We start from the raw sequence: 25026 nt of genomic DNA on the forward strand, positions 1-25026 counted from the left end.
ACCAAAAAAAGTATTGCAATTTTAATTTCTCACTTCGTTTGCTAAAACACCCTTATAGGGAAGCAAAATCCAACTTAATATGCGCTATACCAAATAAACTCCCATATCTCTACAATGGAAGCCACGTCATGAAGAGTAGATCATTATTTCAGTAATGTTTTGAGACGCACTATTGACATCTATAATGCTTTTACCAACAACAACAAAAAAAAGCAGAAGGCACTTGATAGAATTTGTATTAAAAAAACAAAGGAATATCAGGCCATAATTAATATTATAGATAACATGAAATATCAAATGACACGCAAGAGTTTTTGTCAAAAATGAAGCCATCACACATCAGAGATTATGGCAAATAATGTTTTGTGTGTCTCTTGCTTCACCCATAACATAAGCCTCTAAAACTGGAGGAAAAAAAAAGTGTAGGGGCTGGGGTGGGAATTTGGAAAATACTGTTATATTGAGCATTGAGCAAGTTGATGGAAAGCTTCTCAATTTGTACAAAATTTGCAGCCACATGATTGTTAAAGACGTAGACAGCACTTCCTTTTTTTCTTTTTTCCTTTTTTTTTCTTTCTCCAAGTTTATTAAATACTATTTTTATTCATGTTTCAAAACTATTACTTTGTGTACGCGTCTAACAGTACTCCTCCGAAACTGCTATAAATAGCCTCTTCAATGAACCTCATGGCAGTACAAAAAATATTCATCTCTTCTAACTTCTAAGCATTCAGTAAAAGAACTAAACATGGCAGAGACCATTCGTTTGGCTGTTGCTGTTCTTGGTACTTCTTCGTTCATTAATTCCTTCATCTTAGAACTTAGGATTATAAATTATTTATTACTCATTATTTGAGTCTTCAAAAAAAGTGACTTCATAGAGTCGCTGTTTTTTTTTTTTTTTTTTATTGCAGGCAATGCAGCCTCAGTTGCCCTTTATGCTGCACCAATGTATGTTACATGTTACATATATAATTACATTGCTGCTTAAATGTTCTCCCTTTTAGAGAATGAATAAAAGTGTTGAACGCTTTTTCATGCTTTTTATGTTCAGGGTTACCTTTAGAAGAGTTATAAGGAAGAAAAGCACAGAGGAGTTTTCATGCTTTCCTTACATCATTGGCCTCTTGAATTGTCTCCTTTTCACTTGGTACGGTTTGCCTGTTGTGAGTTACAAGTGGGAAAATTTCCCTCTCGTCACAGTTAATGGAGTTGGTATTGTTCTCGAGTTATCCTATGTTCTCATTTACTTCTGGTATGCTTCAGCCAAAGGAAAGGTAAACATAAGTTAATCAATTGACTTAGTTATTCTCTTCATGTGTTAAAAATGTTTGCACACTTTGCACCTTGTTTTTCAGGTTCTTGTGTGCAAATAATGCTATATAGGTTGTAAGAGACATGGTTTTTGAGATGTGTAAATATGTTGTTGCAGGTGAAGGTAGCCATGACTGCAATACCAGTTTTGCTGGTGTTCTCTATAATTGCTGCAGTGTCAGCTTTTGCATTCCATGATAATCATCACCGGAAGCTTCTCGTAGGTAGCATCGGCTTAGGTGTTTCAGTAACAATGTATGGATCCCCTTTGATTGTAATGGTGAGTGACTCATCTATGTCTTCCACTGAAATATTTTCAGTTATTATTACTAAAAGGGTATATACTATTATTGGTGTTAAATGGGAACTGAGAGAAAGCAAAAACCAAAACAGAAACAGAGAAGTTCTATTCTATCAAACAATAATATGATAATCTTCCTAATTAAAATAAACAACAAAGTCGTTTTTTTTATGGTTTTATGGTTTATTACTTTACCAATTGTTTGGTATGTTTTATGCATGGCTTAAGTAATGATTCCGTAACAATGTTTTTATTTTTTTATTATTACAGAAGAAAGTTATACAAACCAAGAGTGTGGAATTCATGCCACTACCGTTATCCATGTGCTCATTTTTAGCCACTGTTCTCTGGCTGATTTATGGACTTCTCATTCGTGATATATTCGTTGCGGTTAGTGCCATATAATGTCTTATTATAATTTAATAAAATTGTTAGAAAACAAAAATATTGTGAATACTAATATTATTGTATTTTTCTCTCAAAATAGGGTCCTAGTGCGGTTGGAACTCCCTTGGGGATCTTGCAACTTGTACTTTACTGTAAATACCGAAAAGGGAGTGTTGTGGAGGATCCAAGTAAGGGGGACCTTGAGAAGGGTAACTTGGAGAAGGTGGAAATGGAAATTGGGAAAGTGGAAATGAATGTCACGAATCACATGAACGGACACTCGTGAACAATGCGTCTAAGGGGAAAGATTGAAGATTACAGAATGTTCTATTCAGATTCCTTCTTTTTATGTTTTATTTCCTTTATTTTAAGACAAAATGATCCCCCCTTAGCTTTGGTTGTATTGCTCACATATAAATTAAGTTATATTACTTCCTAATAAATAGTTTCTTTTATTGATGAACATTTGCTTTACTTATTTATGTCTATGAAGTACGAAACCCCCATACTATAAAAATGAAAAGGTTTCAAAAACAATAGTAAAATTAAATGCAACATTTTAAATTTTGGAATGTTGGTCCATATTGCTGTACGTCTTGGTCCATATTTCCTAAGTTTATGTCACTAGAGGCGGGACTTTCCAGTGCATATGCCCTTTGTATAGAGTAATAGTATAATTATGGCAATTTATGGGAAATAAGATTAAAATCAACATTCAGACAAATGAGGATCTTTGTTTTAACAATAATAATATTTATGATAGATATTCCAAGATAAGAGAAGAACAAGAAATCTAATTAATATGGACACTTGGATTTCTTTTTTAAAACCGGTTCTAACTTCTAATGTTCTAGCTATTTCGATATCGATTCCTAAAATGTGGTAAAATTGGGGCAATTGTGATTTGGTTATATCACGCAAAAAGAAGAACAAAGTATGGTTTATCAAATGTGTCCTATGCTGTTAAAGACAATGAAAAAGGTGTCACCAACATAATTAGCAGTTATAGGGAAAAAAACATAATTAGCAGTTCATTAGCCAAAGCTAGCTGGGGAAAAGTAAGAAACAAATTCTCATAGAAGTTTGAACAGACAACTCATAAACCATGAGTCAGTCAAAAGGTCAGCAACAATCTTTCCGTACACGAGCATCGAGCCACGTTATAAGCCAGCCTTGTCTTTGCAAGAAGGAAGAAGGGTTTGATTTTTTTTAGGTGAGGAAATTTAAAATTGTGAGAAATTTTAAATTTTAAATATTTTATTTGAAATTTTTTATTTGAATAAAAAAAAATTGTGAGGGTGAAAGAAAATAAATGCAAAGAGAAGAAAATATATAATTGATGTGCTTTCAAAGAGAAGAATATTGGTGCAGCATGGAAAGTCACAAGGGAACCGGGACACGACGGCGTACACCATCATATCCGACCACAATATTCAGTCAACGATGCAAGGTATGATATAGGCCTTCTGCGTCGGCGAGCACCTCCATCGCGTGAGCGAGTTCAGACGGTGTTTCTTGAAGAAAATAATCATTAGGGCGAAGGAAGAGTTACGAGTTCAAGAACGAGATTTTCGGGAGAACTTTTAGGTGAAAAAAATGATGAAGGTTATAAAGGAAATATACAAACGTTTTAGAATATTCTTAGAATTTCAATTTCTCACTTTTTAGAAAGAAATTAAAATTTCACAATTTTAGTTGTTTAAAATTCTATTTTAAAATATAAAAAATTTAATTTCTTCATAAAAAAAATATTCAAGCAATGAATTTTAGATTGAAGAAATTTAAATTCTCTAATGAATTACTTTCCTCAGTTAAAATTCTTTATCCAAACACATTCTAAAGGAAAACGGCCAAATTTTAAAACTTATTTTGTTTTTGTGTTAGCTTATTGATTTAATTATATTTTTTAGTCTTCATAGTTTATGTTATGTGTTCTTTCATTTTTCTTAATTTTAATTACTTATATTTTATATTTAAAATTTTCAATTATTAAAATCAAGTTTTTTACTTTCTTATTTCATCAAATAATTAATAGAAATATAAATAAATATGATATCTCGTTATTTTCTATAGATTGGCGAGGAAAATAAAATATTTTTAAAATATAAAAATAGATTTATTATATTTTATGAACTTTATTTTTTTTATTTGAATATTTTTTATTTTTTATTAATATATACAAATCAATGATAAGTGCAGACCTCTACTATATTTCTAATAATTATTAGATGAAATTTTAAGGTAAAAAAATAATTCAATAATTGTGAAAAATACAAAAGTTAAACGTAAACAATTAAAACTAGGAGAACGAAAATCATAATAAGTTTATGAATATATAGGGAAAATGCATTTAAACCTACATAAATAATTATAAAATACTTTTTTATGTTTAAATTTAATTACTCTTTCATAAAAATAAATTAATTAATGGTAATTTAGTCTGGTATACTTGCGAGGAACATACAATTATATATATTAAAATTCTTACTTATGCATATTCCCTCACATTATTTAATTAAGGTGAATTTAATTATAATATATTGTTAGTGTAAAAAAAATACACCGTCAACTTGAAATGAATTTTAAAATAATTATTACGAAAACAAAAAATTATACCATAAATAAAATTTATGATTAAATGATAGTGTAAAAAATATTAATGCTATTATTATATTCTAATTAAATGATAGTGTAAATATAATTTTTTATTAATATCTCTTGAAATATTTTGAATAGTATGTATACTTTTATATTTTTTAGATAAAAATTATATAAGTATTTTTTTTATTATGAGATACATAACATTTTTAAAGTGTCAAATAATAATTTGAATGTTTATGATAAATCATATACAATTGCTTGCAATTCCTAAATCGATCTGGTAGAAATAATTAGTTAACAACTTCATCGTAAGCACTCATACCATTAATTATTTAACCTGTGCCCAAAAAAAAATTAAGGATAATATTATAAAATAAGAATTTGAGTATTCATAAGATGAATTCTAAAACAAAATAATCCCCCAATCTGTCGTATGGAATAAATATGCATGATAGAGCAATTCCATAAGAAGAAATTGAAAAAAGTAAATCCCAAAGTGATGGGGTGGGGTGGTGGAGAAAGAAAGCAATGGATGTGATTAAGGATGTGTATGATTTGTCTCCTCTCACTCACTTCAGTTCAATTTAGAATGTGTTTGAAGCACATATTCAGAATATATTTTGTGTCATTTCAAACTTGATCCAATATTCAGGACCAGACTAAGGGTTAAGTCTTAGGTTTACTGACAAAAAAAATATTATTAATTTTTATTAAGCAAAAATATCTCATATATTAATAAAAAAAATTTAATATATATAATTCTCACATTTAAAATAAAATAATTTCTTTTAAAATTTATTTTATATCTCACTCATTGTTAGATATTTTATATTTTTAATAAATTATTTTTTATGTATTAATTAAAAAAATTAAAATGGATAGATAGTGTTTTACATAACATTACATTTATATTGATATTATTTATTTTAGAATATTTTATAAAATATATACCTAAATTAAATTTTTATATTATATTCTACGATTTAATTATACATAACGCTAATATTAATATTGCGTTAATAAATTGAGTTGAATAAATTTTATCTCATTTATATATTATTAGATCTTGCTTATTTTTTTCAATCTTGTACCAAAAAGATCTTAATTATTTTGGATTCAAATTCAAATAAATGATGTACGTTATCAAAATTTAGGGTCCACTACTAAAACCAAAAGCAATTTCGTTCTAATATGGTTCTTGCATATACACCAATATAGTGACGGAGGAAAAGAAAAGAAAAGAAAAAATGAAATAAAAAATAAAGAGAAAAAAATGAAAGCATCATTATCGTTACTCTTTATCGGGTATATATATATTTCAAAGGAATTGGAGTCCATCTAAGAAATTGTCACGCTATTATAACTAAGCAGAGCAATTTGGTTTGGTTCATGATCAGCTGTTATTAATTTTGTAAACTGTGTCACGTAAAATATCTGCTATCGTCCTGTTTCTGTATATCACGTAATTGTTACATCAAAGTGTAGCCAGACACGTTACATCGCATGTACACGTGCAAGGATGTTCGGTAAAACAGAATGGATGAGACCAAGTCAACCAGAAGAGATAGACGTCGTAAAATTAAGACCTTTGCGTCTTAGAAATGATTAGCAATAATAGTCAGAGAATGAAGGTTACCCAAAAATTAATTAATTGGACATCATATCATACAATAGATATGTCAGTCAACGTAAACCAGGATGATGCATTACTTCTGTCAAATAAATATATCTGCTTTGAGTAAGCTCTACAAGACTACACCACGAATTTGTTATAAGTTGTTACTAAAAGAAAAAGCTGCAGAGACAATAGAATTATAGGGTGTGTTTGTTTTGAAGGAAAATAAATATTGTATTTTATTTAATGAAATTCATATTTCTTATATTTTATTTTAATTCAAAATAATTTATCTATTCTTTTTATCTGTTTTCTATAAATCAAACACACTCATAGAATATATATTTTGCGGGATGGCATGACCAAGTATATATTCTAAAAGGTTACGTGTTTATAAAATTTTACGTTATATTATGTCATATTAGTATCATCATTTATATATATATATATTAAATACTTATTCATAAGTTTAATATATTTTGATAAATTTTAAGAAGTTTATAAAAAAACATATTTGATAAATATTAACAAGTTATTTATCCGAGAGAAATTAAACTTGACTTTCTTAACTAATATTTTGAATTTATGTCTAAAGATGAAAAAAAATATATTTTAAGAGGAAAATTCTTATAAAGGTAATCAACTACCAGTTTTTTTTTATAGAAATTAGTTATCCGGACCAATGATAAAATGATAAAAAAAAGTTAATTTGATAATCTTTTTAATAAAACATTTAATTTAAATTAACAACTAATATGTGGTGTCAATATAGGCTATTTTTATCTTATCTTAACAAATTTATTGTTAAATTTTTTAATATTAATTAAGTTATTTCCATAAATTTCATAGTTGAAATTTTAATTTAAATTAATTAACTTAATTATGGTATTGGTATAAGTTATTTTTAACTTTTGGAAAATTTCTTAGTTCATTTTATGAAAAAAATATTTAACTTACTTTGATAAGTTTCTAATCAAATTTATAATATAATATTTTATGTGATAAGATGTTATTAATACGAATTTAATTTAATTAGTTGTTTACCCAAACAATTTATTTATGCAATTTATTAAAGAAGATTTTCATATATGATACGTGTTTGATAGTTTTTCAGAAATTGAATTTTGTCAACAATTTAAAATCTATGACGCATATGCATGTTTATAATTGGCGAAGAATGGATTGTTATCCTTCAAATTGTAGTGTGATGTATGATAACTTTTTTTTTATCTTGGTAACACTAAAAAAATAAGAATTTAAGTTATTAAAGACGTTAGCGAAAGAAACATGGTGGTCACAAACACAATGTATTTAGTTGTTGAGCAGTTCGGATCGAATTCAAAAATTATGTTTGGAATGCAAACAATCATACGAAAATAAAATAAAATGATTGGTCTCCTTTTGGGGAAGAAACAAATTTGCAATACGAGATGGTGGATATATATCTAAAAGAGTGCAAGAAGATAATTGGAGCTTGCATAAATGGAAAGATGTATTAATATAAATGATGTCTCTTAGAACTCTCGAAGGCTCTTTCAAGCCAACACATTATCTTTTATTTCAATATATATATATATATATATATAATTTTGACTTATTGTGTTTTACTTTATAAGATACAGATTAATAATATTAATATTATAGCCTGTAGATAAACATTATTTTAATATTGTGATAATTTTCTTTTGCAGATAAAATCAAATGAAATTTTAACGGATAAATATAATTAGCATTGTATTTTCTCTTCATGGATTTTGCCACTGTTGTTGAAATGTATCCCACAATTGATGGTTGATGAACCATGCATTAATAGGTCAATAATATTCATGGAAGACCCTTTCTCCTTCATACCTAACCTGCACCCTACGAAAAGCCTTGAAGTTATATTGTTCTACTTGATTTCTTTGGATTGTCTCAAGTAGGTCCATTGTTTGTTGAAAGGGTTTACATGCAATTTCATTTACTCCTCTTGTACTGCTTGAATGAAAAACCACTTTTTTACTGAAATGTTTTTTTACATTCATTTTGTTAATTTGAATTTGAATTCGAATTCGAATTCTACCGGGCAATTCCTTTCCTTCTTCCACTGAAGGATTCCATTATATAAACATGCCTATCCGAAAATTTTCTATTAATTTCCAATGAAAAAACTTTAGGAAAGCTTTTCTACGTGTCCCCATTGCAATCCAAGAGTTGGCGAGGCTTTTGGAAACATGAAAACTTATTCTCTGTACAAACGCAACACTCCCAAGCCCAGACACATGGGTATAGGGGATTCTTTGTCGTTTAAAATTTTAACCAAGATCACACCTGGTTATGTATGTAGGCAAGAGTCGTGCACATACAAATTCTTTCTCTATATTATGATGATTCATTTAATTAGGTCATCTTATAATAAACGCAGTTATATATACATGTCATAATAGTGGTTGTGGATTATTATTCTTTGATTGTATTGTATGCCATGCATTGTCCACTGAGGAATTGCCTCTTGTTCTTTCCTGAGTGAGTGATATTTTTCATCAAGAACTAGTTCAGGCCTTTAATTTTATCCTTCACACAAGTGACGACCAACAAATGTGATAATTAATCTGAAACAATTAATATTTTCTTCTAAATTAATGTGCTTTCTAATCATGCAGAGACTGTGACAGGCATACCAAAAATTCATATTATTAATTTGAAAAGTTCCACGAATCACGATTTCCTCTTTCCACGCGGTCCATAGTTCAACCGCAAGCTCTAATTATAATATGATTCTGTTTCTTTGAATTATTGGTGAAATCACATGCAGTTTGCAACGCGTACGTTCTCGATCGCTAGCCTTCACTTTCTGTGGAGCGCAACTGTTTATGATTCTGCTATTTGCAGTGCCTGCAATGCATAATGTCGACCACATTCATGAATAGACGAACGAAGTGTGTCGCCGACTCCTCATCTTGCACTTCACATTTCACATGATCGTAATCAACAATATCTACGTGCTGATATACCGTTCTTTTATTAAGGAACTTACATTTTCTTTCTGATTAATTGTCCTATCTTAGGGTATATATATATATATATATCCTATATAGTAAGACTGTCTTTTGTAAAAAATATTTTAACCTTTTTTCTTATAGCAATTTGTAATTAGTTAACAACATAATAAATTAAAATCTAAATAAATGCTATACATTGTACATCAGTGTAATTTTTTTGGCATAATGAATCAATTAGAAATTATTCTAACATGATTTTTAAATTAATAATTATAAAAAGTAATAACATATTACCATACATAATAATCTATGATCAAATGACATTATAAAAAAAATAGTAATGGTATATTTTAATTAAATTCTTCATTTTGATTTTTAAATCTTAATATCTAAAAAACATATGTTAAAAGGAGTTAATCTTAAATAAATTCAATTCATTGAGAAATTATTCTTTTTTATCAATATTGAGAAATTACTCTAACTCTTAGCTAATAGATATTCCAGGTTATTATTATCCCCATTTACCAAAAAAAAAAAGATATTCCAGGTTATTATTATCCCCATTTACCAAAAAAAAAAGATATTCCAGGTTAAAAAAATAAAATAAAAATAAAATCTTATCGTGCTTTCTTCTTTTTTATTTATTTTTCCTTCAAAACAAGCCTATTAGCCTGAACTCCTTTTTTTTTTCTCTCCTCTTGGGATCCAGAAACAGGCTCTTGTTATAAGGCAGGCCTATGACTAAGTTGAAAAGTAGGGCATATTTGGGCCACAAAAATCAACGCTTTTGCGGCTACTGTATTGCATTCTACACCCCTATTATTGTATTTTGTACTTTTCATTACATTCGGAAAGTCTATTCCGAAATGTAAATTTGCATTCTCGAATGAATTTTCAGAAATGCAATAGGAGGTGTTCGATACAACAACAAATGAGAATGCAAAATATAAGGCTTTTGCATTTTGTTCTTTGAAATATTGGGTGGACATAGGCAAGAAGAAGTTGGAGTTGTTGCTAAGTACATTCCTTTGTTTGCTAAGTAAGCCCCCCTTTCTTCTCATTAAAATTATCCATTATGCCCTTTTTATCCTATTTCCACACACATGATTGTGTTATTCTTTAAACCTCTTTTACACCCTATCTTTATATTATATTTAAACTCTATTTGTGAAACCCCCCAATCTTCAACCATTTGTATTATTCTTTAAACCTTTCGGTCCTCTTCATTAGATTAGAAAGAAATAAAAAAAAAAATCAATGAAGAAGATGAGCATTGTAGTGGTTATTTTCGTTGTTGATAGCCGCAAATGACATGGATTCATGGACCGCTAGAGATCAAAAGAGGCGACAGCGGAGATGATAAGGGAGTTGAGTTTCCAAAGGACAGATCTTGAAGCGTTTCCTCAAAAGATCAACTCATGTGCGTCAAAACCACCCCCTTCACCAGTTCTCCAACGGGTCATTGATGTCGGAGAAGAGGTTGTCGTTGTTGTCAGAAAGAAGCCACCTTCTTTGCGTTGGAGAAGATAAAACCATTGTCGTTGTCAAAGAAAGACCAATGGTGGTGAAGAACATGGTGGGCGACAAAGGTGAAAAGGCCATGAAGTAGATCTAAAAAAAAACAAGGAAGAAGGAGAAAAAAAGATTTTGCAGGTTAAAAAAATAAAAATAAACATAAACATTTATTATTCTTTTATTTTGCTCACTAGTGAGGAACTTCATTTATGACTGCATATTAGAAGTCACCTAAGTTTCAGTTTTGTAATTCACAACGTCATGTTTCGCTTTTAAAAAAAACAGACATATACACAAATTAATATTTGTGAAACTAATAAAAAAATTAACTTTGAATCTCAACCTGGACAAGAAGGCTAAGATTTAATAGCACATTTTTTATATTTAACGCATCACAACACGAAATAACAATCTCAAAGAATTTTATGTTGTCCTCTCAAACCCCATTCCAATAACAATCATCGTAATTCATCTTTTTTCTTTCAACCGGTGACAGATGTGGTTCCGTTCAACAGAACACAATGGTTGGGGGTGTTGAAAAAGGATATAATTGATAGTAACAAATTTAATTAGAAGAAAGGGGACTTACTTAGCAAACAGGGTGGTGTATTTAGAAAGAACCAAGTTGGGTTAAGAAATGACTTGAAAAGAGGCCCAGCAAATTTATGGTGGAACCAGAAGTGTGGAATTTCTTGAGAGTAGAGCTGAATGAAAGAAATATTGAGCTTAGAGAGACAGAAGAGAAACGAAAGAAATGTGAAAAAACATCTTAGTTGAGTTGACAAAGCAAAGCAGTCCAATAATAATCTCCAGCAGCATCGGCAGTTTATTCTCGACATAACGCCACGTGTCACAGCAGAATGTGAAGACAAACAAACACAGCCCCATGCACGTGGCCACGTGCCCAAACCCATTCTCACCGCCATCTCTCTTCTCTCTGCCTCGTTAGGAAGGAACCAAATCCCACTCACTGATTCATCATAATGGTGAAGCTAGCTTCAGCTAGAGACTTCCGCACCTACGGGCCGGGCCTCGCCAAGAACCGCTGCGAGTACATCAACGCCGGGCTCTATCTTATTGCCTCCGTCGTCCTCGTGTCGGGCCTCGTGGCCCAGCTTTCTTCCTTAGCCCGATCGGGCCTTGTGCTTATCATTGCCGCTCTGGGCATCATCCTCCTCGTCAACCTCCATGACTTCTTCGCCCATCTCGTCGGCATCGATTTCCGGTTGCCCTTGATGGCCTTCGACCTTCAACTCGCTTTCGTTGAGTTCGCCGTTCCTGTCATTCAGATGCTCGGAACGCTTCTTACCTTTCTCGGCGTCTTCTTCCTTTTTATTCAGGTATATATGCATACATTTTCTCATTCATAACATGCTTTAAACGTTCTGTTTATGTTTATTTCTTACTAGGAACACGTACGTACACTCTCTCTAACAACGTTGTTGGTTCTTAGGTTTTTTTGTGTGCCAAATGGTATTTTTTTTGTTACAAAGTGAAAAAGTATGTTTATTCCTTTATCTGGTTCCCAAGTTTTTTTTTTTATTGAAATCAAAATGTATCATTCGTTGTTCTTTTAATGAACAATATGTAACGAGTTATGTTTTGTTATGTTTCATGTTTAAAACGTATAAATGCCAAAACTGAACTGCAAGTTATATGCTATGTTCCATCTCATTGAAATGCTACACTGACAACTTAGTTGTCGATATGCAATTGTTTGTTTCTTTTAATTAATGTCACAAGCTTGGATTATTTATTTATTTACTTTGCTAATCTAAATGGAACAACATCTTTTTTTGGTGTGTGTGGACCAAAACGCAGGAAGAGAAAGGATATGGGTACTTCAAATTGGAAAAGCATGCTCTGAACATGCTGGTTGCTGGTCCTGTATTATGGGTGATAGGATCAATTCATAATTCGTGCCAAATTTATGAGAGAGCGGATGGTCATGTTCAAATCTTGCAGCAGTGTGTGAATGTTCCGTTTTTGATGGGGAGTTTGTCATTCATGCTTAGTGCAATTCTCAATTATCACGAGAAATCTAAAGATATCCACCATGGCCTTCACTTACTCGTAAGTATACCCTAGCTAGATACGTCTTATTTGATATATGAATTCAATTAACTAAAATAAACTTCGTTACGTAGTGATTGTAATTATGTGTACTAATGAGAGTCAATGTTGATCATTGATACAGAGTGGTACTTGGATCTGGCTAGGCATTTTCGGAAGCCTAATGTTCTTTATTGGTGGCTTAACAAACTTAATCAAAGTGTTCAAGATGCAACAAATGAATGGAATTAGGCTGGAGAAACTGCGAGGTGGAGCACACGAACGATTGCTGAGTGCGAGAGAAAGACAGATTCCTCTGATAATGGAACATCAAACGAATATAAGCCATCAACCTCAAGAGACCAAAGTTACTTCACCTCTTCCCACTCCTTATAAGGATGTCCTTATTGGTCAGACTAAGTTATGATTGATGGTGTCTCCGCTTTTCTTCGATGCTCCTCTTTGTTATTTCTCTGCTTCTCTTTTTTGGGGGGCTTTTTTTTCCCTTCATTATATCATAACATTATATATAGAAGCTTCTTGATCAGGCCATAGATCGATAGCAACCGAGATTTATGTTTCAAAACTAGACTCTTAGATTATAATTTCTAATGACAGTATCATTCCTTCTCTCCTCAATCGTGTTCCTTAAATTAAGGAGGATTAGATCTTCATTTGGCCCTATGTCCATACTTTGCATCTTAGTTTCTATACCTAAATCTTTTAAGTTTTAGTCCCTGTGGCACAGGTCATTTTATGGGCCTAAGTGAAATCAAGTATACTAAAATATAAACATATATTCTATAAGAAAATAAGTTTAATGGTTATAAAAATAATTTTATATCGTCATTCAATCATAAATCATTATTGATATGACTTTTAAAATAATTATCATAAAAGTCAACAATCTTATTATATATGGTAAGTTGTAATTGGATGATAGTGTAAAATTTTTTACAATCTCATTGTGTAATTTTTTTCCTCTAAGAAAACATGATAATTTAACTAGATCGGGCAATGACTAAATCATAAATTTTGCTTATATAATAACTAGAACACAAAATGTAGACAAATATAAAGATTGAGCATCTCTATTAAGGAAAACTCTCTTTTCATGATCATTATTTCTTTCTCCCTTCTTTTTCTCTATTCATCCCTCTTCTTCAATTCACATAGCTCTTAAGGTATAAAGCCTTTCATGATAATAAAAGGCTAAATTCTTTTTACTGAGAGTCTGACATACCAACCTTTTATAATGTAATTCTTTTTCATTATCTATTTAATGTAATTTTGTTTCTATTATTCTTCTATGTACTTTTATGTTTATTACGGTCTTATCATCCATGTATTTTTAGAGAGTAATGTATTAAAAAATTGTTATTTTCTAAAAATCTGGGAAAGAGTATTTAAATAAATTCATTACTAGAAATAGATTGATATTTGTTTTGTCCAATATATACATCTCTAATCTCAATGCAATTTATTATTTTTATCTTTGCAAAGAAATTTGAGAGAAAATAATAAATAAATTAGGCTCTTCGCGGGAAAAGCAAAGATAGAGTAGAGTGTCTTAGTAGATGTGGATGGAAACAGAGATTTCATTAGATGGAAAAAATCATTAACATTACATTACAATTTACAAGTAGTTTTGACATGCTAGACCTCAACATATTTTAAATTCTAAATTCATCTTTTTATCATTATATTTATCTTCTACTTTTTTTTATCTTATCTATTTTATCTTCTTGAGACAAATTGATTTACTTGCCAATGAGTTAACAAGTGTTGTTGGCAATTTTTTTCTTAACCTTGTGATTCATTAAGAGAAAAAAAGAAAACTTTCATTAATCTCAAGTAAAATTTTACTAAAAATTATTTTAGTAAAGGATTGAACTTAGATAATATCATAAGGATTTTAATTTCAATACATTAATCACTTATGTTGAAAAATCTGATTTGAATTTTTTTTAACCACACTTAAGCGGGTAAAATTACATTCAAGGACAAGCATAACTTATGCACTAGAAATAATGGACCTTTAAGTTAAGTTCATATATCATACCCAAGATTATGATGGTTTCGAAATAATTAAATTGTGATGTAACCTATTTGAACTGTTTGAAATAGATTTAACAATCGCTACGTAGAAAATAAATTTATAGCAAGTAAATAATAATTTAGATAATGATTCTTATACCTAATGGGTGTAACTCCCTTAACAACCAAGGGTAGATTGAGATTAGCATGGGCCTCCCTGATTTTTTTCCAAATTAAAAAATTAATATGTTAGTATTATTTATTTATTTTATAGTTTTTTTATTAAGTAAAAAAATTTGATTTCAATCTTATTATATTTTTTAAGGCTACATATTTAAATTTGTCAGTGAAAGTGTGATATAAATTAGTTCATGAAAGATAAAAATATAAATTTAGTCATTGAATATGCAAAAAGTGCAACAAATTAATTTTATCGTTAAATTTATAAAACCATTTTGTTATTAAATTGTAATGTTAAAGAACCAATTTGACAATAAGTTGTATTTTTCAATAATCAATCTCACTTTAATTATATGGTAAAGTTTAGGAACTAATTTGTCATTAAATTATCTCTAGGATTAATTTGTTGCACTTTTTGAACATTCAATAACTAAATTTTAATTTTCATCTTGTAGAGATCAATTTATTAGCATCTTACAATTTTAGGGATGAATTTGGTTATTTATGCTTTTCTTAAAATTCAAATTATTATGCAAATAGAATTTATCTCTTAACATTATTTTTTAAATTATAAAATAAATAGTAATACTTTTTAAGAAATCTTATCTCAATATTATATTTTAACAAAATTTGGTTATTATATGATCAATATTTATCTCCTAACTTTTTAAAATTATAAAATTAATAGTACTTTTATCCTTTTTAATAAATGTTATCTAAATATTATATTGATTAAAATTTAGTTATTATATAGTGAGTTTTTTTCTTTGTTAATATCTAATTGTTAAACTCTATTATTTTTTTGCAATTGAAGGAATTTTTATTTTCAAACTCATATAAACAAGTATCATTGGATTGATTAAAGATTCTTATAATTTTCAAATTATGGAAATGTACAATAACAATCGTTGTAGTCATAAGTTACGACATTGACAAGATCGATAAAGACTAAAAGATACCACACCACATGAGAGAAAGATTTTTAATTTTTCATATTTTAATTTAATATTTTAGTAACAATACTACATTTTTGTAATAAGATGGAGGGTAAATTTTTTTGAATACTTATTAGTATATTGAAAATTGTTGAAATTAGTAATTATTGATTATTTTTGGGACATGTAAGAAAGATATTATGCATTTTGATAGATTATTAATGTAATATAACGTATTATAACATCAAATTATAAATATTTTGTATAAAGTTAATGATATATGGTTGTTGAATGTATTTATTCGACAAAGAAAAAAGTTGTTGGATTTTTTGTGTGTGTGTGTGTGATTGACCCCTTCTCTTCTCAGTCTAACTAGATGGGTCCACCCCTATTGGCAACATATGTTAGGTTTGTGGGTACCTGAATTTGATCCCATATAATACATCCTGACGATGACATATAACTCTAATTGTGATTAAGTCCCAATTAAAGATTAGTCTTATAACCGGTCTAAAAGATAAAAACTTGTGGGGATATCTTGGTGTACCATTAGGGAGCCCAAGACCCTAATTACGGTGATACCAAACAAAACAAAATGATGACTCTTAATATGCTCTTCATAATTTGCCTGATCCTCTTCCTTCCTTTCATGATAAAATACAAAATTTCTTTGAGAACATTAGAATTGGTTAACCAAGATTGACGTAGTCATTAATTCTTGGATAAATAAAATATTTATACTTAAGAGTCACATGTCTTCTAAATGAGGTGGTAAACATTAAGTAATCTAACAAACATTTCCAACAAAAATAAACTATAAATATTGAGTCTCCCCTCCTATATGGATAATTGCACCTATTTTTATAGGGGTGTTCGCAGGCCGGTTCGGGTCGATTTTGATCTAATTCAAGACCTAACCCAATCAAATTTGATCTGTTTTGTTTGATTCGGTTTTCACAATTTTTTTTAAACCCAACCCAACCCATTTATGAATGGTTTGACTTGGTTTGGACCAATGAGTTACCCATTTAAATTTGATTTTTTTTTCTTAAAACTACTATTTTATACCATGATTCATCCAAATATCCAATACAATTAACATAATATTATCAAATGTCTGGAAGTAATAAAATTGATTCATTTAATTCCATCAACATAATAATCTAAAATAGACTAATACGAATTAAAATAAAATATTTTTCGAGGAGATTTACTATAATAATCTGAATCACAACTATTTCTTACAAACTAATTTCTTCTAATAAGCTTTGCTACAATCAGATTTACTACAACCAGATTTATTGAAACAAATAAACAAAATATGATTCATTAATATTATAAACATGACAGAAAAAATAAATATGAAAAAAGGTGAAACAAATAACAAGGTACCTCAAAGTAATACCTTAAGAATTTTTAACACTAGTATTCCCAATGCCTTGAGTTCCAATAGTTGGAGTTTTAATATTAGTCGTATTTAAAGTCAATCTAAACAACTCTGCAAATTTAAACACAATCCCGTTAGCACAAAAATTAATTGATATTTTATACAAATATAAAAAATAAAATAAGAGATTACACACATGATTCAATATTTTATGCTTCATTTATTTCAACTTGCAAGTTATTAACATTTTGCCTAGCAGATTTGCCAATTTTGAACACAAATGAGAGCTTCAACAATAATGAGACTCAGTGTATTACAAAATGAATCTAGAATTCTAACCCATGTATTAAGTGGAGACTCATATAATACAATAGATGCATAAATGACCATTATATCTCTAGTCATACATGAAAAAAAAAATATTTGGATGTTTTCAATTTTCGTCAATTCAAAATGTCAAACTCAGGTGATCATGTTCCATGTGATTCTCAAAATACCTATCTAACTCATGTTTTTGCACATCATCCTATTTTTTCTTCATTTTCATTCTAAATTCATTTTTTTAGTTTTTAATACATATATAATAAAATTTATATTTTAATTGCGGATTCATGGGTTGGGTCAACGGGCCAACAAATATATAAATCTAAACTCGTGATCCAACCCGTACATGAACAATTTTGATCGGTTGAATTCGATTTTAATCAAAATACATAAATGACCAATTCAAATTATTCAAACCAATTTGGATCAATTTAGATATGAATGGCCTATAAATACTCCTATTTTTTACTACTTTTAAAATATTTTTTTTAACTTACATTAAAATTTATATAAATGTCATCCTATCTCCCATCTCTGGTGACCAATGTCATGTTCCTCAATCATACATCACAACATTTATAAAAAAACTTTATTTTTAAAATATTTTTATATATTTAAACTATATTGTTTTATATTCAGGTAAATCCTATTATATATGACAGACAAGATTTTTTTTTTACATGAATCTTAAATCACGCTTTGTGAATAAAATTTTAAAAATAATATATATATATATATATATATATATATATATTATATTTTATTTTTTATTTTAAAAATCTCATCTCGTCATCTATATAAATATCTGGTTACGGTTCAGCGCGGAAAGGCCTTGTTTTTGCCCGCGGTGCCAAAAACAATACTCTTGTTGATAACGGTGAAGCTCCTTCTTTACCTTTTCCCTTTGTTTGAGAACCCTAATCCCGTTAACTCGTAAAAAAACCACAGCTCTTCTCTTTCTCTCAATTCTCTCAGGTAATTGCTTTGTTTTTTATACAACTCTTTTTTCGTGTTTCTTCTGCTTTGTCGCTGCGGATCCCGATAACTGTCACCAAGCCATCTCCGTAAAACAACTAGCAACAAAATTCACTGTAACAGATTACATCCGTTAGCTATCGATATCGATTAGTTGGTTTAGGTCAATTTGTGGAATCTGTATCTCCTGAATTGTAATTTCACCTGCACTTTGCTTTTAGCCCCAAAACGTTGTTATAGATTCTCTGTCCCCCACTAATTTTTATTGCATAATTATGTTTAAATTGCATTCGGCCAATCTCATGGCCATTGTGGGATAAGGTTTTTGGTTGTTGAATCTTTATGAAGCATGCTGGCTGAATTATAATTAAATGAATGTCCTCTGTTGGATTATTTTTTTTAGAAACGTAGTTATGCAGTATTTTAGTTAAGGATTCATGATGGGATACCTAATTGTGAAATGGGTGTTGTATTCCAAGGGGCTGCAAACTTTCTGGTTCTTTTTGACAGATTTTGGGTTATCGTTTGAAATGGCATCGGTATCCAGTCAACCACAGTTCCGTTACACTCAGCCACCGTCAAAGGTTCTCCATTTGAGGAACTTGCCATGGGAGTGCACAGAGGAGGAACTGATTGAGCTTGGGAAGCCGTTTGGCAAAGTTGTTAACACAAAATGCAATGTTGGGGCGAATAGAAATCAAGCTTTTATTGAATTTGTGAGTATATTTTGTTTTCCATTTTTTTCCTTGTCTAGCTTGCTTTTCTCTTCATATAAAGTTACTGATTGTTGGTTAAAATTCATATGCTTTAACCACAACCTCCAGGCAGATTTGAATCAAGCCATTGCAATGATATCGTACTATGCCTCATCATCAGAGCCTGCTCAAGTACGTGGGAAAACTGTATACCTACAATATTCAAATAGGCAAGAAATAGTGAATAACAAAACTACTGCAGATGTTCCCGGGAATGTATTGTTGGTAACGATTGAGGGTGCAGATGCACGTCTTGTCAGCATTGATGTCTTGCACTTGGTAAGCAGTTGCACGTGTGTATTAGTTATGTGCTAACACTGTAATCAAGAGGATGCTGGCCATTTAGTTTTGTAATTAGGTTTTTCTTTGTCAGGCTGTGGAAAAATTGTTGACATGTATGTGAATGAATCAGCAGGCCCATGTCGAGGCAATATCTTCAATGGCAGCTTAGTGCTTTGGGAGAAATAGCGCTTGTGTGTTTGTCTCCTTTCTCCTTTCCTTAACACTACCTCTTTCTTCCTTATTCCCCTCAACTCCTGCCATTCTTGTAGTTTAGGATATTTCCATTTTTTTTCTTCTGTGCATCTGTGCTTTATTGACTCGTCATCTGCATAGGCATTTAGATTTAGCCACCAGATTCTGTGCTGTACAGTTATTTTCTATTTTGTAACTACTGATAGATTGTGTTTTAGATTTTCTGAGTCTTATCTGAAAGTACGCCAAAAGTTTCCTTTTAAACTTGGCAACTGAATGCCGAGTTTTGACATAATTTATGGTTGAGGAGGCACTTTACTTTCCAAGTCCTTTATTTTGAGTCAATTATTCTAGTATTAAATTGAATGAACCATTAACTTCAAGTTCTTGTAAGTATTATTTCAGTTATATATTTATAAGACAACTTGGATCTGAATTGAACCCCTTGGATAAACTATTTCCCCTGTTTTCTGCAGTAAGTGCTAGATCTAGTATCATCTGTCTTGCTTTTCACTTGCAATGTTTTAGTTCTTCTGACACCAGCATACGTAACAAAAGCATTATTCTATTAGCTTTTCAAGAGAGATATTGATTTGCTTAGAGCCTTAAACTTGCTTATTGGTATTTAAGTCCTGTAATGGTTTTGTTTGTTAATCTCGCAAGTTTTTAGTTTGAGTGAGTGACGAATTTCCTCACCTATATGCTGAAATTCTTGTCTGTGTTCCATTATTAAGATTCACCTTTGCAATATCATCCTGAAAGTTTATTATTCACTTGTGCAGGTTTTTTCAGCCTTTGGATTTGTGCATAAGATTACTACTTTCGAGAAGACAGCAGGATTTCAGGTTTGATGATAGGCCACCCTTTTACCTGTTGTCCCTTTTTTATATCCTATGAGCATGAGATAATTCTTTGTTCAACTGTCACTGTCCAGGCACTGGTGCAATTCTCAGATGCAGAGACTGCCACCTCTGCGAAGGATGCTTTGGATGGAAGAAGCATACCTAGGTAAAATTGTATTATTTGTTTGACTAGGTATTTGGTTCAACTGCTGTGGATCATCTGGCAGTATATGTTGCATATGTTCTCAGACTGTTCAGCAATCAACTGTTGGACTATTTTATATATTTACACTTTGGCAGTTGTTTTTGGTATTTAACTTATTATGGAGTTTATAGACTTTGTTTTTGCACTTGTTTGTAATTTTATGGAATCATTGGATGTGTGAAATGTGGTTCGCTACATTATGCCATTGTGCCAACTGGACTGATCTTGAAAATTAAAAGTGCCAAGTTAGAGTTGAACTGCAAATTAATAGTTATTAGAACATTAATTAGCTCTTATTATTTCCAAAATTATTTCTGATTATTGATCTTTAATCCTGCCCCGGTGTCAGGTATCTGCTGCCTGAGCATGTGGGACCATGTACCCTTAGGATCACTTATTCCGGACATTCAGATTTAAGTGTAAAGTTTCAAAGCCACAGGAGCAGGTATTGCTAATTTCCTTGGTATTGCTGGCTTTTAGGACCCCAAGTTTTGGCAGCACCTTTTAATTTATTTACCAATATTCTTTCCTTTTCCTGTTGGTTTTTAGTTTATTCTTTGTCATGGAGACTGGTTCTATATCTCATCCTTCATATCAGCTTTAAGCCTTTTTTTCTTTGATAATAGTAAATTTTCAATTTTTAATTGATTATTTTTCTTTCTCCAGAGACTATACTAATCCTTACCTTCCTGTTGCTCCATCAGCTGTCGAGGGAAGTGGACAGGTAAACTATTGACAGTCAACATTTCTATGTTTTAATGGAGTAACAATATGATATCTCTTGTGACCTGTTCTTATGTGCAATTAAGGCATGGGAAATTGTTCGTTTTAAGTTGAATGTTTATGTTGTGTGCATTAGTTAGGTGTGCACCATCTGCCGGGGGGGTTGCCATGAAAACTGACTTGCTTATTAAGGATTTGTTTTTTCTTCTAAATATTATTTTATAATTTGTGCAGGCTATGGTTGGTTTGGATGGGAAAAGATTGGAGACTGAGAGTAATGTTCTCCTTGCATCTATTGAGAACATGCAATATGCTGTAACATTGGATGTCTTACACATGGTACTTTGAATCATGGCCTGCCATCCTTTTTTTTTAATTATTGATTGACAATACAGTTTAGTTAATAATATCATACCATTTAATTTTTTTTACAGGTTTTCTCTGCTTTTGGCCCTGTCCAAAAAATTGCAATGTTCGATAAGAATGGTGGTTTGCAGGCTCTGATTCAGTATCCAGGTTAGGTTCTTTGAAAAACTTTACCTCTTGTTATTTTTAGTGTTGTCAAAATTGTGATTAAGATGGTAGAATAACATAATCTTCATGTGCATTTTGTGTGGGATTGGAGTGAAATTGCCAATCATACTCACATGATTCTGGAATCTGTGATTGGGTTGCATGTCAGGGTGTGTGACCTGAAAGCCAAGACTCATTTTTCGATTTTCTTTGCCCCTAGATCCCTGTTCTATGCTAGCTTTCTTCTCTCAAGGATTATGAATCTGTTGCTCGCTGGAAATATCCTCAGCAGTGTGCATACTTATCTTTGATAGGTTTAACAATGATAATTCAAATGTACTATATATGCAATTTAATAGTGGAGAACTTTGACCTTTATTGATCGTTTACCTTGTTTTGTTTTATACTGTCAGTATAAGCTTGAGTGACATGCTATGATTTACACTTTACAGATACTCAGACAGCTGTTGTGGCCAAGGAAGCCTTGGAAGGACATTGCATATATGATGGGGGTTTTTGCAAGCTTCACCTTTCATATTCACGACATACTGATCTAAGTATAAAGGTAAACAACCAACACTATCTTTTGAGTCAGTATTGATGTTCATTTGAATAAATGATTGAAAAACTCTGATTTGAAGATGCCTCCTATCCAATATGATACAATGGTGGTCAGTTGTTATACATGCAAACAAAGCCAATCTTTATTCATGGATGTACATGGTTTAACTGTACTCAACTTGAGATTCTTGTTTTGAGCCTTGGTTTTCTTTCCTGAGACGATGTTGGTTTATCTTTACATGCACTGAAAATCCCTTCTATTGAAGCTTGACAAATTTTATCTTGCTGTCATTTTCCTCCATCACACCTTTCTCTTGGAAGCTGTTGACTGCCTTAATTACAGAAATGCAATATAAGGATCCTGTCTTTGTAATTTTATATTTGTTGTTCTGTATTGGATTTCCCCTTTTCATTATTTTGATGGGTGTTATGCGAGTAGGGATCTAGTGGTATTGAATATTAGATTCATTTTTCATACATACTGCAAGTAGGAACCCTTCTGTAGTTGGTCATTCTCGAGTGTTGTACTTCTATCATGACTTCAGTTTAAATTTAATTCCATGTATTATTTGTGCAATTACAGGTCAATAATGATAGGAGCAGAGACTATACCATTCCTAATACCCCTATTGTGAACGCCCAACCCTCAATTTTCGGGCAACAATCTGTTTCCATGATGGGCCCTTCACAACAACCATTCTATGGGTCTCAGGCTGGATGGGGGACAGCTCCACCAGCAGCGGTTCAGTCTATGCCAATGCAGATGCACAATAATGTTTACATGCCACCTGGAACTATGCCACAACAAATGGCCCCTGGAATGCAATTTCCTAGTCACAACACAGCACAACCTACAACAACAATGCCCTCATATGGATCTGATCGTACTCAATAGCATGCATCTCCTTTGTCTCAAATAGATCTATACATTGGTTAGCGCTGGCTTATGCAGAACTGAGGACTGTCATTTAAATTAGGGTTCCCATCTGGTGACATTGGCCTCTAATCCATTTGTTTGACAGTTATTCTGAACCTCAAATGGGCCACTTCTCATCTTTCCCTTAAGTTATTTTTCAGATGTTGAATATTGAATATGGAAGTCTGTAAGCAATTGGTCCACAACTTTTGAGTGTCTTAACTTTGAAACAAAATATTCTGTTTTAGTTTATTTGTGTTTGAGAATATGATGTAATCCTGTATAATCGATTTTGTATGGCCGACAGAACGTAATATCATGTTATTACCAGCATCGTCGTTTGGGTTGTGAAGCCATATGGGTTAATTTGTTGACTCTTTTGTAAAATAAATATCCCGATAACACAATCAACGATAGGGGTGGGCAACATGACTCATGCTTCTATTGTAACAAAAGATTACCATTTTATGTGGAAAAGGCCAACGGTTGGTTAGGATCTGAAATATGCCAAACTGAAACAAACCTATCATGAAAATTTCAGTTTGATTTCGTCCAATCAAGTTATTGGTTACGTTGGGTGGATATGTGCAGGTTAATATTTATCATTCAAATATTGATCGCAGGAGATTTGGGCTGGACCAAAGTCGAGGATGACAAACGTGCTTTTGTTGCCAAACTTCTGCACTACGGTTGTGAGGATCACAACACCTACTGTTGACTTTCAACTTATGCACATTGGTTCTGCACTAAGGCATTTGCTGTCAGAACCAGGTCCATCTCATCGTCCGACTTTGCTTTGAGTTCACCATTGTTGAGAGTTAAGTAGGGCGAGCCCGTGAGGGAGTTGGCCAGGGAATGCGTAAGTGAGAGGTGAAGATGATTCTGAAGGCTGAATCAATTCTACTAGGATGAATCAATTTTGTGACGGTCTTTCCATTAATTGTGACGATTTTTTAACCCACAAAATCTGCAATTTTTTTAAGGAAGTAAGAGATAAAATTGTAATTAAGCCTAATTTTTATTAATTGTTAGTTGGGAGAATTTTATATTATTAATCAATGAAAAATAAAGTTAAGTATGATTTTTAATGTAATTATTGTAAAATTAATAAATTTATTATATATATATATGTCAATTTATAATTAAAATACTAATATAAAACTTCATTTTGTATATTTAAATTAAATTCTATTTTATTAAATAAATTTACATCATTTTCAATTTGAATAATTTATAAACCAAATAGAAGTAACTTATTTATTGTTCTAAAACACATTTTTTTTAAAAAATATTTTGATAATAGTTATTTTACTTCGGTTAATTCTAGAAACATTTGTTTTCTAGGTTTTGCAATGTACGCTAGAATTTTAAATATATTACAATACACAACTCTAAACTTATATCATAAATTACAATTAATATTTTAGCTCGTG

The 25026-nt window shown here is 30.9% G+C and overlaps 3 protein-coding genes across 11 annotated transcripts; all 3 read left to right on the forward strand.

Moving 5' to 3' along the window:
• Positions 1-673: 673 nt before the first annotated feature.
• LOC114415521 (bidirectional sugar transporter SWEET3-like) lies at positions 674-2465 on the forward strand. The gene is made up of 6 exons (XM_028380248.1): positions 674-785; positions 915-951; positions 1055-1277; positions 1433-1594; positions 1886-2005; positions 2103-2465. The coding sequence occupies exons 1-6, from the start codon at positions 749-751 to the stop codon at positions 2286-2288; spliced, it is 765 nt and encodes a 254-aa protein (XP_028236049.1). The 5' UTR covers positions 674-748; the 3' UTR covers positions 2289-2465.
• A 9133-nt stretch (positions 2466-11598) lies between these two features.
• Positions 11599-13440, forward strand: LOC114415523. Its single transcript, XM_028380259.1, has 3 exons — positions 11599-12054; positions 12536-12787; positions 12912-13440. Exons 1-3 carry the CDS (start codon positions 11698-11700, stop codon positions 13191-13193), a joined length of 891 nt encoding a protein of 296 aa, XP_028236060.1. The 5' UTR covers positions 11599-11697; the 3' UTR covers positions 13194-13440.
• Positions 13441-18457: 5017 nt separating this feature from the next.
• On the forward strand, positions 18458-23945 carry LOC114415522 (polypyrimidine tract-binding protein homolog 2-like). Of its 9 annotated transcripts, none has more exons than XM_028380252.1 (12): positions 18458-18604; positions 19084-19320; positions 19429-19638; positions 19772-19832; positions 20616-20678; positions 20768-20841; positions 21230-21325; positions 21547-21604; positions 21838-21942; positions 22038-22119; positions 22569-22681; positions 23261-23945. In XM_028380252.1, the coding sequence occupies exons 3-12, from the start codon at positions 19604-19606 to the stop codon at positions 23570-23572; spliced, it is 999 nt and encodes a 332-aa protein (XP_028236053.1). In that variant the 5' UTR covers positions 18458-18604; positions 19084-19320; positions 19429-19603; the 3' UTR covers positions 23573-23945. The 9 variants fall into 9 exon arrangements, with proteins under 9 accessions (XP_028236053.1, XP_028236055.1, XP_028236052.1 ...); XM_028380254.1 differs by having other exon boundaries at positions 19775-19832; XM_028380253.1 differs by lacking the exon at positions 18458-18604 and having other exon boundaries at positions 19272-19320; positions 19429-19491; positions 19562-19638.
• Positions 23946-25026: the final 1081 nt, after the last annotated feature.

Source organism: Glycine soja, chromosome 6, assembly GCF_004193775.1.
Source record: "Glycine soja cultivar W05 chromosome 6, ASM419377v2, whole genome shotgun sequence".
Lineage (NCBI taxonomy): Eukaryota > Viridiplantae > Streptophyta > Magnoliopsida > Fabales > Fabaceae > Glycine > Glycine soja.